At 40.7% G+C, this 15,582-nt stretch overlaps 1 protein-coding gene across 1 annotated transcript in view; it reads right to left on the minus strand.

Moving 5' to 3' along the window:
- Positions 1 to 1,665: 1,665 nt before the first annotated feature.
- Positions 1,666 to 15,582, minus strand: part of LOC136572942 (alcohol dehydrogenase 1-like) — a 37,151-nt gene continuing 23,234 nt past the window's right edge. Inside the window, exons 5-9 of the mRNA XM_066573984.1 lie at positions 12,749 to 12,968; positions 10,921 to 11,181; positions 10,618 to 10,753; positions 9,115 to 9,253; positions 1,666 to 6,618 (exon numbers count right to left, since the gene is read on the minus strand). Coding sequence (XP_066430081.1) covers positions 6,585 to 6,618; positions 9,115 to 9,253; positions 10,618 to 10,753; positions 10,921 to 11,181; positions 12,749 to 12,968 — 790 coding nt within the window. The 3' untranslated portion in view covers positions 1,666 to 6,584. The remainder of the gene's footprint in view (positions 6,619 to 9,114; positions 9,254 to 10,617; positions 10,754 to 10,920; positions 11,182 to 12,748; positions 12,969 to 15,582) is intronic.

Genomic DNA, 15,582 nt, shown 5'->3' on the forward strand with positions numbered 1-15,582 from the left:
GGAGTCTATTGGGCGCCGTTTGTGCTCATTATATGCCCGATCTAGCACTTCAGGGTTTCTGCTGTTAGGCTCCTATGACTGAGCCAAAAAATAGAAAACCTAGCAGAAGTGTAAAACAAGCCAAACCTTTTTTGTCTATTTTGCTCAATAGTGATTGCAGTGCAAGAAGCATTTATGAAAACGTATATTTTCATATCCTTGTCATTATGTCTTGTCTCCTATTCCCTGATGCACACGCCTGCTCAACTCATTGGGGAGACTTCACACGGGCGTATTGGCGTGCGCAATGCTCAGAAAATAGAGCCCATTGATGTTAATGGATTCATACACTTTTTTGTATTTCCAAACAAATATGCTGCACGCTCTACTTTTGTGTACATCTGCACTTTAAAAGTTCCCATAGACGTCTATGGGGGTTGTAAAAATGCATACGCAATATGCAAGGGGAGTGTGGTTGTGTCCAATGCACAAAAAACATCCCCTGCGGGTGCGAAAAGTGGAGTGAAATATGCGTGCAATAAAACCTTGTTCATAACGCAAATATGTTGCACTGTCCCGCAATTGCGCATATGCCCTTGTGAAGTCACCCTTACTAGATACAGCTCTAGTTTTTACATACTGTAATCAGCCCTGCACCCCTATGTTCATCACACAGCCAGGCCAGACTTTTAACACCAGTACATAAACCATGAAAGTTCCTATTTGACTAACCGCAAGCACAGGTCTTGAAAACCGGGAATTCATACACAAAGCGTGTTGAAAAATTGCATAACTTTTCGTTATTAAGGAACAACATTTTTTTTCCCGAAACTAAATTACTTCTTTAAAATAAAGTTAATGAAAGGGTTTGTTTCAAGCTGTTTGTTGTTTGATTTTTTTTTTTCTGGCATATACTTCAACTCTACCGGGTTGCTGCATCTACCGTGCTACTGTTCGGTCCTCCGTGCCCAGTGTTTGTTTACGCAGTCTGTGTTTGAGAGACAACAGGCTGCTACAGCCAATAATAGAGCTCAGCAATCAAGTCCTGAACTCTATCATTGGCCGCAGTAACCCCAGATTCAACAATTTATGGTAACTAAGTTTAGAACAAATTAAAAGGGAAGGAAGGGAGGGTCTGTGGGTCCTGTGTTCTTCACTGCTGGGTGTTTAAATCGGTGGGCTGTCCCTGAACTAACCTGTGACATCCTGTAGACAGGCTACTGCAGCCTGTTAACATGACGTTACAGAGGAGACCCTGATGGCCCTGGACACAGTGGGAAGCCAGGGAAGTAGAGTATGTGCCTGCTTGTTGTGCTGTTGCATGGGAGACCTGTTAAAAAAAAAAAGAAAGAAAAAACCTCTTGGACAACCCTTTAAAGCGACCTTCTGGTCCTGGACAAACAAAGATGGCCACATCACTTCTCTGACTGCTTTATGTACACTGTGTACTAGTGCATCATTACTATGCCATGATGACTAGTTTTGTGCACATGAGCAGTACTGGACAATCACATCAGCATGTAGTGTCTTAGACTACCAATGTATATTATGTACAGTGTGGATCAGGTAGTGAGAGAAGCGGTGCGGCCATCTTTGTTTCTCCAGACCTAGAGGATTGCTTTAAGTAAGACTACTGTATATCTAGTTAGGGTGCATGCTGCATCCATAATGAAACTACAACAGACATAAAAGATAAACATAAGGATCTTTATTTGGCATGTATAAGTAAGAATTACACGGTTACACTGTTCTCCTTCTATTAGGTGGTATAAAGCATGATGCTAGCAATGTTTATTAAATTAAATTAACACGCCTGACAAAACCAAGACACTGTGTTATGTCTATTGCAGGATGTGAGCCGCCACACCAGGACATTGCCCTTTCCAAACATGTTTATTAAGAATTTTTTGTAGTTTATGGAACAGGGATAAACATATATAGGATTTTTGGAATTATTAGGGTCTTGATGGTTGCTGTTCTGTCGATCCATGATGCTTCATATTTAAGAAAATTGGTTAAATGATGCTCTATATCTTGGAGTCATTTAATATATTTATTTACAAACAGTTCGGGATTGGTAGGATAATTTAATCCTTAATTAGGTAAGTGAGTCCGATACCCAGGTATATTAAAATTTCCTTTCTAAACTGGAAATAACAGAGTCAGGTATAAACAGACCTAAGATTTGAGATTTAGTGACATTTAGCTTGTAGTAAGAGATACTGCTAAATTTAGTTAATATTTCTCAGATTCTGAGTTGCTACGATTACATCGTCCACAGAAATCTGATTTTGTGTTCTCTTACGCCTATAGAAATTCCAGATGCATGTTTTACATTCCTTACCCATTCTGATAACAGTTCTATGAGTAAGTATTAAAGGTGATAATGGACATCCTTGCCAAGTGCCATCGTACATATTAAATGTTTTAGATATGTTGGTACAGCAGCAGAATTTCACATAGGTATCCCCAATGGATTTGGTTAAATGCCTTCTCTGCATCAAGGAAAAGAAGCAGAGAATGAGTCCAACTTTCTTTGATAAAGTGTGATATAGTTAATAATGTTTACCTACCCTTAACCCTTTTCAATCCAATTTGTATTCTGGTTTTCCTAGGGGGCTTACTCTTTATTATTTGTTATACAATGGTGCTATATGCTGGCTAAAGCCAGTACTGCATGAGGTGACACATTGGATAGGCTCCAACAGCAGAGAGGCTAGCAATATACAGTAAGAGAACCCCGACGGTCGTATTCCAACATTGAAGCTGTACAGCCATAATCTCTTTAGACATCAGACAGTGGATTGGAAAGGGTTAACAAACCCTACCTGATCTTGAAAAACTAGAGTGGATTAAATATCAGTTAAAATATAATAAAAGATTTTAGCTACCAGGTTAAGTTCGTGTTAAGTAATGATATAGGGCAGAATTTTCCAAGTCTATCTGAGATTTGCCCTGGTTTAGGGAGAGTAATAATCGTGGCATGTAACATCTCTTTGGGGATGCTACCCATTGTTTGTATCTTGTTAAAAATACAAAGAATATGAGGGGATATTGTGGATGGCTGAATTTTAGGCGTGCAGTTGTTATGAAAAAAATCAAGGAGTAATGAGGACATTTTAGTCAAGTATTTAGAGGAATGTAAAAAGTAATTCTTCAATTTCCAAGGAATTGTGGGGGACTTATTATATGTTTCAGAAATAATTACAGAGCTTGGCGTGTGATCTGACCAAGTAATTATACCAATTTTAGAAATTACTACATGTTGAAAAAAGAGATTAGCAGTGAAGAGTATGTCTATGTGAGCGTAGGTCTTATGCGTGTGTGAAAAAAAGGTGTAAGCTTTTGCAACCTCAAAAAGCTAAAAAGATTATATAAATCAGTGTGTCAATTGATATAAATCGGTGGGTTTATCTGTCAAACTATAAGCAGACAAGTCTGCAGATGGCCACATCACTCTGTTAAACTCTCCTACAATCAGGACAGACCCATTCTTATAATGGTTGATTTTCTTAAACAAAGTAAAATAAAAGTTAGTTTGTTTTTGTTTGGGGTATAAATGACTCCTATAGTATAATTTATATTATTTATTGAAGAAACTAAGCTATTGTAGAAAAAGCTAAGGTATGTTTCACTGCAATGACTACTCCTTCATTTCTGTTAATTGCTGGAACAGCAAAAATATATGGGAAATGCTTGCGTCATAACTAGAAAATGTCCACCTGATTAAGGTGTGATTCTTGTATGAGCAAGAAATTTGCATTCAAGATTGTATCCTCTTACCAAAGTAGCAACCTTTTAAAAGGACTGTTAAGTTGTTTTTCTTCAAGCAAGATTACATGGAAGATTATTTCTAGAGTTTATATGAATGCAGTGAAACACCTTCTGACCAGCTAACAATATGGGGTATAGAATCTTCTGTAGAAGCCTAGTAAATTGCAAGCACAATTCAAAAACTCATAGTAACCTGAATTAACATCAAACAACATAAACATATGTAGGTGTATGCAACGACCCTTTACTGATGATGCAAAGTAGGGTTTAGAAGTTAGAAACATCACTGCTGAGTGTGTGAGGCATCCTGGTAAGGATACTCAAATGAAATATCAAAGAAGCTGAATAAAATTAAACCACAATAAATAACATTTTCAGGTAAATAGTGATGCATGTCCTTCGCACTAATGGGAGAAGGTGTATGGCCTCTAATACCACTTACATCTTTGTTTTGGTTTTGTTACCCATTTTGGTTTTGTTACCCATTTATCTTCCAGTCTCGTAACTTGCTTTCCTCTAGGTGAATTTGGAACAGTAGTGAGTCCCCAGTCCTGGAGAAGCTGTGTCACACTGGTAGGAGAGTCAAAAACTAGTTTCTTGCCATCTTTTGTTACCACTGATTTAACAGAAAAGACCCATTTGTAGTAGATATTATTGCCAGACAGAATTTTTGTGGCAGTTGCAAATTTGTGACATTTTGCAAGAGTGGCTGCAGGTAGATCACTATACATGCAAGCGTCTTTAAATCTGTCTAGAAGGTTTTGTACATTCCTAGCTGCTAGCATCAGGTTATCTTTAAAATGATAGAAATGTAAATAGGCAATAACATCTCTTAGAGTTGACGTAGGCAGAGATTTAGGTTTCGTTATTCGGTGAACTCTATTAACAAATCAATTTGAAGGACCACAATAAATAAATCTATAAGATATTCTGTAATCTGCTCTGCTTTACCATTTCCGGTATGCCACATTGTTACAGCGAAACTGATCTTCCCAATCTGCCACTTTCAATTTCAGTGCTTTTACCTCCTTCCCCAAGGCCGTATTTATATCTACTAACTTATTGTGAGCTGTTGAGAATGCTATCATTTTACATTCAATGTGAGAAGTTCGGTCTCCCAGTGCTGTACACTCAGCTTGTATGTTTATAAAAGCAGTATTAACATATTTTTGGAGCGATGCTCTCCACTCCAGCAACATAGCTTTAAGAGATTCCTCAGACACTGGTTTGAATATGGAGGACAGAGAGTGATCATGCTGAAGCAAGTTCTGCTGAACAATGTGTTGCTGATATAACCACTGCCTTCACCATTTCAGAGTTAGCTGCAGCACTTACATGTCTAGCAGGTTTGGGTTCTACTTTCTGCACTGTGAGCTCCAGCAAAGGTGCAGGATGGTGGGAAGGTAAATTACCAGAGCCTCCTTGAGAAGAACCAGGTGATGAAGCAGGTGAGGACACTTGTGAAGCTGCACCTCCACTGCCCTCTGATTCGGTGAGCATGCTACTAAATACATTTTATAAACGTGTAGAAGCGGATAACTCTGTGAGTCTTGCAGAGTTCAGCTTCTTTTTTGTTTTCCCCATGACGCAGGAGCACTAGAAGAGATATGTGATCCAATTCTGTCACAAGGGATCCACAAAGGATGCTGCAGAGAGCTGATTTTTAGCCCAGGGCAATGAAGCTAGTAAATGTGCAGCTTACTCCATGTGCCGCAGACCACGATTCCACCTCCTTATTTTGCTATTTTATACTATTTCCTACCTTTGCCCCAATTTTTCATGATCTCAGACAGCCCTTTTTGGGCTATAATTTATTATTTAGGACATCTTAGAGTTAGCAATAGGGACATAGTAAAGCTATTCTGGTTAAATTTAAAGGGAGATGTCACAAAACTGGATCTTCCGTAAGATGAGAAAAAGTTGCCCGCGCGCTCAGGACACGAACCCCCGGATCAGGCTGCAAACGTCACTCGCTTCAACGTTTTATTAATACAATCTCTGCATACTTAGTGCTGTTTAGTGCAACGCGTTTCGTCGTATCCTACGACTTTATCAAGCACAATCAGCATACAAAACTGGATCTTGACATTTTAATCATTCATCAGCTCAAAGTCCTAATGAGTTGTCCTGCAATGAACGCTGCAGTACCTGCTAGATCTTCATGCACATTGGAAACCATCCGTATTCCTTGTGCAATGCAGATCTGCAAGTGACACATACTGATGACCTGTACTCTGCTGCTGAGAAAGATGTTTATTTGTTCAAACTTGTATGTAAAAATATGTAAATTAGAAGGATGAGAAAAATTTGTGTAAAATTTAGTGCAAGCTAAGAAGCAGTCTTAAAACACACCAGATTCATCACAGCGAGTCATGCTGGATGGTAAATCTGGCAAATGTTAGGACTGTCTAGTGTTAGTTTGTACTAGCGATTAGTTTATGTAAAAAATGGCCTCAATATTTGGCACAATTTATGCCACCGCCCCCATTAAAAAAACACACCCATTTTCGGACAAGTAGGGAAAATTGTTTGAAATTGTCTTAAAACCCATAGTAAATGTGGCACAAAGCATGTTAGACAGTCGTCTGGGCCAATTTGTGCCAGAAAACATATATTCCGAGTAGTAAATCTACCCTACTATGTGAAGCTGTAAAAGATTTTTATAATGTGTATCTAAATACCAAAGATCAGTACACACCAACCATATTCTGTAACATTAGACTTTCAGCCATATAATCCGAGATAAAAAAAAAAAGTTTCCTGTGATAAATGAACATTACATCTTTAATGCAGACAGTATTGGGGTCTTCTTCCTTAGATGAGGACCAGGATTAGGCTCTACAGAAATTCAGCACTGTACGGATACTAGCAGAAAAAAATACATTTGTTAGAGACATCTACAGTGCCTTACACAACGTATCTAACCGTATCCATTTTTTTACCTGTTAAAGACCACTGCATGACATTCTGACATAACTTTTACTTTGGCCTCACTGTAGACTTGTGAGAACATTTTTTTGGCAGGCCAAGTTATATATTTTTTAATGACATCACTTTTGTGTTAAATATAATATTATAAAAAAACGTAATTCTTTAGAGCAGGAGTGTGCAACCTGCATCCCAGGATGGCAATGCATGTAGCACAACACAAAGGGGAGGCTGAATCTGGAGGAGGCCGCAGGCGGTGTTTGGCTTCCGTTCACAGACAGGCTCATACAGCTGACAAGACAGTGGGCGGCACTTGCAGCTCTGTGGCTGTTTGACTCACTCAGTCACTCCAGTGGCAATTCTCCCTCATGTCCTCCCGAGTACCGACTGCTTCCATCCAGTATCAAGGTGAGGACAAGAGATGGTGGTCCTATCTTGTCCAGCCAATGCTGCATGTCCCTCCCTTGGTGTTAGGAATGGTCCTGCGAATGCGAATTTCATGTGAGCCTAGACTGGAGTCCATATGGCCTGGCAGCGAAGGTTATTTGGAGGACAATAGGGGTTGTGTGGAAGACAGGATTATTATGTGAAGACTTTTTTGCTTATTTGTGGTAGTGACTATTGCACGAATTATGCATGGACCTATTTTTTGCGTATCAGCTTTCGTTAGGGTTTGTGTATTTATTGTGAGGCCCAAGACAACTCTTCTTCTTCTAAGGTCGCGCAAAAGGCTGGACACCCCAGCTTTGGAGGAAAGTGGAATGGGAGAAAAAAACAGCCTTCCAATTTATTTTACTTTGTCTTTTTGGGCTTTGTTTTTACAGTGTTCGTTATGAGGTATAATGTGTGATTGTTCTCAGTGAGAGAAACCAAGTAATCTTGTAGAAGTGATACCTTTTAATGGCTAACAAAAATGTATGATGTTACAGCAAGCTTTCGGGGATATCGCCCCCTTCATCAGGCTATTGAATGAAACTAGTTAGGATGGCACATAATCATAACGTCGCGACTTTGTAGCGCTCTTTTGCCAGGATTTGCCCTATCTGCTTAAAAAAAAAACCAAAACATCACCTACCAGGCGCTGTCCGCTCCGCCGTGTGAAACATGGGCTACAAAACATCACAAATCGTGGCTGTATAGAGCATGCTGCGATTTTGTATTCTCGCAATGTCGAAACATCGCTCATGTGAATAAACCGATGGGAAAGCATGGGCTTCACATACATGCAATTTGTAGCACTGTCGCATTGCGAGAAAATCACCCGATTCTGTCGCCTGTGTGAAAGCAGCCTTAGGGCCCTTTTAAACAGGATGACCTGCAGGGCCAATCAATCATTCAGTTTTATTCATGCAGACATGGAAAGACGAATGAGAAGCAAATTAATTCTCAAGCGTCCTTCAGTTGGGGCATTCATTTATACTGAACGATAATTGTTCAGATTCTCACTGGATGCGGGAATCGGAATGATTTATCAACCTGTGTAAAAGGGTGGGTGAAGAAATTTTTTGGCACCATGGTAGTGACTGTCAGCAATCTTGATGATAGCCATCTTGGATTCAACCCAAGAAACTTCAATGGTTAAGTGATACATGCTTTAAGGGTAGCATTTCATGAAAAATTGAGAGGTGCAGTCATATTTTTGACATCTCAACCATTTTTGAGTTATGAGTGATGTCATGCTGTGTATTAATAAAGTTGTTATGTTGAATTATGTGGTATGGAAAACAATAATAGCATGTCTCTTCAAGTATCAGAAGATGCTGTCAACAATCCGGGACACAATTGAGATCATCTTGACGTTCACGTGAGCTGGCCACTGGCCGAGGCTTTCAATCAAGAACACCCAAGAGGACAGGCACTGAGTGCACGAACTGTCAGGAAACTGATTCAGAAGTTCCGGGAAACTGGTGGTGTCCAGGACAAACTGAGAACTGCTCATCCCAGCAATGTTTCTGATCCCCAGGTGTCGACAGCTGTGCCTGCTGTTTTCATGAAGACTCCACAGAAAAGCACCAGGAGACTGGCATCGGAGCTTGGTGTGAGTCAACTAACTGTTCTAAAGATCAAGGCAGACTTATTTGTTAATGGGAAGGTTAATAAGCAAAACCATACAGGAGAGTTTCTGGAATTCCTGAATCAGTTTCCTGACAGTTTGGCTGTCAACCTGGGTGTTCTTGATTGTAAGCCTCGGCCCCCTCACGTGAACTTCTGCTACTGACCATTAGGATGATCTCAGTTCTGTTGTGGATTGTTAATGTCATTTTCTGGTACCTGAAGAGACATGTGGTTAGTGTTTTCCATACCACATAATTCAACATAACACTTTTATTAATACCTAACAAGTTTCCTCGTATCGTTTTTCGTTCAGGTAATATTCCACATAGCCCTGACTGTTGAATCAGTGTTTGGGCAATTGTAAGACTTGAAGCATACCTCTTTCCGTTGCGCAGAAGTTCAAATCCTTCGTTGATCTGCTCAAATGGCAACTCGTGTGTTATCAGCCCATCAAAGTTAATTTTCTTATTCACGTAATCGTCCACAGTTTGGGGTACATCATCTTTACTCTTAAAACCTGTCCCAACAAACAAGGTTAGTTTAGTATTAAGCATGATAGTTCCCTTTTAATTTATCTTAAACCATTATAAATATGAGAAAAAGATTATGCTGATTACGTTTTGGGTTCAGTTGACCGTACACTAGAAATGTCAGATAACTGAAAATATCGACCATCTTTTGATGACTGTTGTTGACTTTTCGTAGACAAACAGAATGACAGACACAAACTAAAGAAATCAGTCGACATCTTGATCTGAGATTTTGGATTTTTGGGGGCCATTTTCAAGTTTAGTCATACTTGGAAAGTCGTTTGTGCCAACCAGCTAACTTGTGCCCCATTAACCCCTTGGTGCAACATGACACTCATGTACAGTATGTCATGGAATACCCTGTCTTAAAGGAGTTATACCAAGGTATCAATGGTGGTTCAGTGGTTAATTTGTCCCAAAACAAGGTCATTATCAGCAAAAACACATATTTGTAAATTTCTTACCATTCAGCAGATATTTTGCCTGTTCTGACCCCATTCTAATTCTTGCTTATTCCCCATTGCTACTGGAGCTGTCCTCCGGTAGTTCTAGTGTTCATGGTTGAGCATGCGTGCAGCTTCCCTTTTCTGTCATGTGTTGTTCCTGCTCTCAACCACTGCTGAGAATCAACGTAAGCCTGTTGTTGCCAGCAGGGAATCACAGAGGCAGAACTATGTCTAACTATTCAAAAATATAGCCCTTCACAGAGATAGACATTGTTCCCAGCAGGCTGCCAGGTCGAGCGTGTGCAGAGAAGCCAACCTGGTTTTCCTGCACTGCTGATGCAAGTCTATGAGCGCACGATCACTATCTACTAGACATACTTAGTGTGTTGCACGCCAAGTTGCTATTTTCACTGCGAGGAGATGCATTTTAGCTTACAATTCGCATCCCCACACATGAAAAGATGGCGAGTGCTTCCCATTGACTTCAATGAGAAAAATCACATCACACTTGCATGCACATCATAGGGCATGCAAGTGCCATGTGATTTTTTTTCTCAAGGTCCCATAGAAAACAATGAGCGAATTGTTCTGATGTTACACCCAAACATAGAACATGCTGCGATACTGCGAGGATAGAAAAATGCTCATGTGAATAAATCCATTCTAAAGAATGAGTCTCATATTCATCTTGCATTGCATAAAACACTCTCAAGATTCTCGCTCGTATGAATGAGCCCTCAGTGTAGCTCCACTGGAGAGATGCTGCATGTAATAGCAGCCTTACTGGCCACCAGAGACTGAAAATCTGCAGTACCATATAGAATAACATCTTCACCAATGGCACAGCCTTTCCAGAAGTTATAACCCCTGACCTGAAAGAAGAGAAGTTCTTTCTAATGTATTACCTCCAAAGAAAGCTCCGGTCAGAACTCGCCCGGTCAGCATTAGCATTGGATCAAACGTCATGGTAGCATTTGAAGGAGCTAAACCTACAATCACAGTTTTTCCACCGCAAAAGAAACTGGATTTAAGAGCAGATGTCTAATGGAAAAACACAAAAAAACACAATTCAGCATTGAGAAATATGACTACTATGGTTATATTGCTGCCCATATTGGTTTAGGACAGAAGTTTTGAGACATGGCCAACATTTAACATTTCATAACAATGTATTTACAATATTTTCAAAGATTTTGTCGTCCACGTACCATGATTCCAGTGTTTCCAATGACCTCAAAGGCATAGTCTACTCCACCATCAGTCATCTCTGCCAACACTTCATGGATAGGTCGGTCGTAATCTTTGGGGTTGATACATTCAGTGGCTCCAAACTCTTTGGCTTTTGCAAACTTGTCAGGGTTTACATCAACTGCAATAATCTTGGCTGCACCAGCTACTTTACATCCAATAATCACAGACAAGCCAACTCCTCCCAGACCAAATACTACACAGGAAGAGCCGGGTTTAACCTGTAATACGTGAAACAGTAGAAAAGTTGCTGCAACTACTGAAAACATCACTCAATACTATATTCGATTATTATGGTCTACATAATAGAAGGAAGATGTGCAGGATCTCAGTAATTATGATTATTAGCACAACCATATGGTGCTTGGCACTTACATAATAGGCATATTCATTTTAAGCCATCGTTTGATCGAATTTTGAGTGATAATCGTTGCGTGTAAATGGGGCTTTAATTACAGCCTGGGCCTAACAAAGAACTCCAGGACCATCCTGTGTGATAGCTTTTGGCCAAACAACTCCACCATGGACATATACACTTACCGTATATACCGGCGTATAAGACGACTTTTGAACCCCGAAAAATCTGCTCTGAAGTCGGGGGTCGTCTTATACGCTGGTAATACCAAAAAAAAAGTGTAAAAAAAAAAAATCATTACTCACCTCCCCCGGCGTTCTGTCGCGCTCCGGCAGGATGTCGCTCGCTCCTCGTCCCCGGCGCAGCATTGCTTTCTGAATGCGGGGCTTGGAATCCCCGCCTCCAGAAAGCTAATACACACGCCGTCAGCCAGTTACAGCCATTCAATGACAGCATTGAATGGCTGTGATTGGCTGAAGGCGCACGTGGCTTCAGCCAATCACACCCATTCAATGATGTCATTGAATAGTGTGATTGGCTGAAGCCACGTGCGCCTTCAGCCAATCACAGCCATTCAATGCTGTCATTGAATGGCTGTAACTGGCTGACGGCGTGTGTATTAGCTTTCTGGAGGCGGGGATTCCAAGCCCCGCATTCAGAAAGCAATGCTGCGCCGGGGACGAGGAGCGAGCGACATCCTGCCGGAGCGCGACAGAACGCCGGGGGAGGTGAGTAATGATTTTTTTTTTTACACTATATTACCGGCGTATAAGGTGAAAGTTGGGGGGTCGTCTTATATGCCCCGTCGCCTTATACGCCGGTATATACGGTATGTTTATTTCAATGGGGCGAAAGGAAATAAGTTATTACAGGACCCATCTCATAGACACTTCTGTGGAAGCAAATACTTTGTAACATGTCCGATCCCTCTTTCCCCCAATATCTGTCATCCAGGGACAGTTGACAGGTCTCTACACAAATGAGATCAACAGCTGATCATGTCAAATTAAAAATGTCCGAGTTATAAGAACTTTGGATAACTCCTTCCGAATGCACTGAAATAACAAACAGTGATATACTCCCCTCTCCTGGCTCCCGCTGTGTCCTGTGATGGCACTCCCCCTCCCGTTTCGGTCTCTGTTTACAGCTGCAGTCCCACTCAGTTTATGGGATGTCTGAGGGGCTGCAGCCAATAACAGAGCTCAGCGATCTTACAACTCGGACAACCATTTTACACAGCTCAGTTGATTTTTTTCTTGTGTATGGCCAACATTAGGAAATGTAAGTCTTTTTAAACTGGATAGAAGATTAAAAAAATATGGAACCCAAGTCATATAATAGTCAGAAATGCCATTGTTCCTTATGTACACACACACAGCAGTTTATTCTGGATACATTTTAATGTATGGTACTAAATCACACCTAGTACTTACCTTAGCAGTTTTCACAGCTGACCCATATCCGGTAGAGAATCCACAGCCAATGAGGCAGACCTTATCCAGCGGTGCATCCGGATGTATCTTAGCAACTGCAATGTCATCAACCACTGTGTACTCCGTAAAAGTGCTGGTACTGATGAAGTTGTAAACAGTTTTCCCCTTGCAGGTAAATCTGGTAGTGTTGTCCTGTAGCACTCCATTGAATTTCTCAAGACTGTTTAAGAAATTGAAGGAATTCATTTGGTGGAAATTATTACCTTCTACACTACATTCTATAATGCAGGGGTACTCAAAAGGGGGATCGCGGCCACCTGGTTGTCTGGACAAGGAGAAGAAACCACCGCCAGTTGCCCTGCCTCCTTCCACTAATTCCTTATATGTCATCAGTGTGATCAGATTAACAGGACCTCACGTTGAGCATAACACTTACCTTTGCCCCTACCCAGACTCTGGGCTCTCAGTAATCTTGAGAATGGGAGCTGTAGGATCGGAGAGGAGAAAATATACACTGAGGCTTATCACAGGAAGTAGCAGCAGTAAACTTGAAAGGAAAGGAGGAGGGGGAAAGAGGGAATTTTAACATGGGATTGTATTTTGAATGGGACAGAAGGGAAGATAAGTGCTGAGCTTTACATGGGATTGGATAACAGAATTGCTGTAAGGAGGGGGAGAGATATGATTTATGTGATACTATACATTGCATATGTTGAGGGGCTGAAGGTAGAGAGAGTTGATTTTTTTACATGGGACTGTAGGAGGAGATGATAGGAGGGGGAGTTCTGTTTACATTAAACTTTACGTTGAGGTTAACCCCTTAACGACTGCTGATATGACCACAGTTGTGAAGTCGGTAAGCTAAACCTCTAATTCTGACTCCTCAATTATACCAACTCTTTCATATATGATTCATGTTCTTTAAGATATAAATTTACCGTATTAAAATGGTAACATTAGGTTTTTCATCACCAAAATAATCAAGCTACATCCTAGTAATCAGTGCTTTTGATAGGTAAGGGGCTTCGTGAATAGAAAATATATTCATAGGACATTTTAAAACTTTCCAAAATTACTATGAAAAAAAGAAATATGCAATAAATTCTGCATTGAATTTTAAAGCTATATATATTTAGCAGTCTGTACATTTCTACCAACTTTGACTGCACCAAAATTGGACTCTGACTCCAACTCCACGACTACAACTCTACAACCCTGCATGTGTCTTTATACAATGGTCATTCATGGGCCTTATTCTAATGCATGAAACTTCTTATGGGGCTGCATCAGAAGCCTAGCATGGGAAAGGGGGCTTGGCTGTCTGATGACAGCCCAGCACCTGCTGTAACAGCAGAGACCAAAGAAATGTCTGTTCCCTGCCGTTTAATCCTTTACATGCCACAGTCAATGCGACAATGGCATGTAAAAGGCTTACAGAGATAGGGGGCTCCCTCTGTCACCCATCGGAACCCTGTGATGTGATCATGGGGTCTCTATGTGTTGCTATGGAATCCAGAGGCTTGAAGATGGCCTCCGGATCTGCCATCTATGGTTGTCTATGAGGCTTAGTGATCGAAAAGTCATATGTCACAGCTGAGCCTCGATCGATAACTCTAGTGGGATTGCAAGCTTGGAGTAATTAGAATACAGGTGGATTTGTACCCATGAGAAGAGAAAGCTCAAATCACCCCCTGATCCGGTCTAATGCACTCCAGCGCTCTACAATGCCGTGCACATACACACTGCCACTCCCAGCTGTTCAGGGAAGCTGGGATCCAGACTATGAATTATGAACACAATCTTCGGAGTTATGATTCGTTTTAAAACTGACAAGGCTTAACTAATAAATTGCAGATTTATTATATATATACACAAAGGATATACCAAAAAGGTAGTTGCACAAGGGTATACAGACATTTAAAAAAAAATAAACAGAAAGAAAATAAAAGAAAGATACCAGATTTGGAAAACATTGCCCAAGGTTCTGATCTTGTGCGGAGTCACAGAAAGAAAAAAATGGGCAGTCCTTACACTGGGCGTATCTCCAAAAGTCTGACAATTTGGATAAGGAAGCCACTTAGTTTTTAAAGCCTGCGCAGAACCACACCCTCACCTGTCTTTTTCTGACTTCATCAAGGCAGGTTGAGTATATACGGGGAAGAGTTGTACGAAACCCCAATTTATTGCTTTGGCCATATTTCCCTGGGAGGCACTCCAATAAGGGAAGATATAGCTGTCATGTTTAATATCAGGAATTTACCTATCCATAGATACTAAGAATGACACATCAAAGGCCTGGTAGTTGAGAGGGAGAAGGGGGGGAATTAATATTGAGTCTACTCAGCTTTCCCAGGGACCTGAATGGCAAATTGACACAGACAGCTGGGGGGACGCTTTATCAATATCTCTATAATACAATGCTAAATGACAATACAGTAAAACATACATTTTTAGCAATTACAACAGCAACAATTATCACATATCTTGGGCAGTAGAATAGCTAAAGGCTCATGGCTCAGATGTGAAAGTTCAGCTTGGTCTTCCTCTTGCAACATGGCTTCCAAAAACATTCTGCAAGGAACTTTATGCTGAATCACTGGGTCTTTTAAGTGATGTATTGATGCAGCAAAAGCAGCCAGGGGTAATGCTAATGGTATGCTATGACCCCCTTTACTTCCCTTTACCTCTCCCAAAAAATTATATATACATACACATTTTAGATAGCATAGGATGGCTTTTATAACACTGCAGGCTCAGAAACGGAGGCTCTGCTGTAGTAGAACTCGAAATAATGCAGTCGCCACATGATATTGAGATACCAGTTTTACGCAGTG

Source organism: Eleutherodactylus coqui, chromosome 7, assembly GCF_035609145.1.
Source record: "Eleutherodactylus coqui strain aEleCoq1 chromosome 7, aEleCoq1.hap1, whole genome shotgun sequence".
Lineage (NCBI taxonomy): Eukaryota > Metazoa > Chordata > Amphibia > Anura > Eleutherodactylidae > Eleutherodactylus > Eleutherodactylus coqui.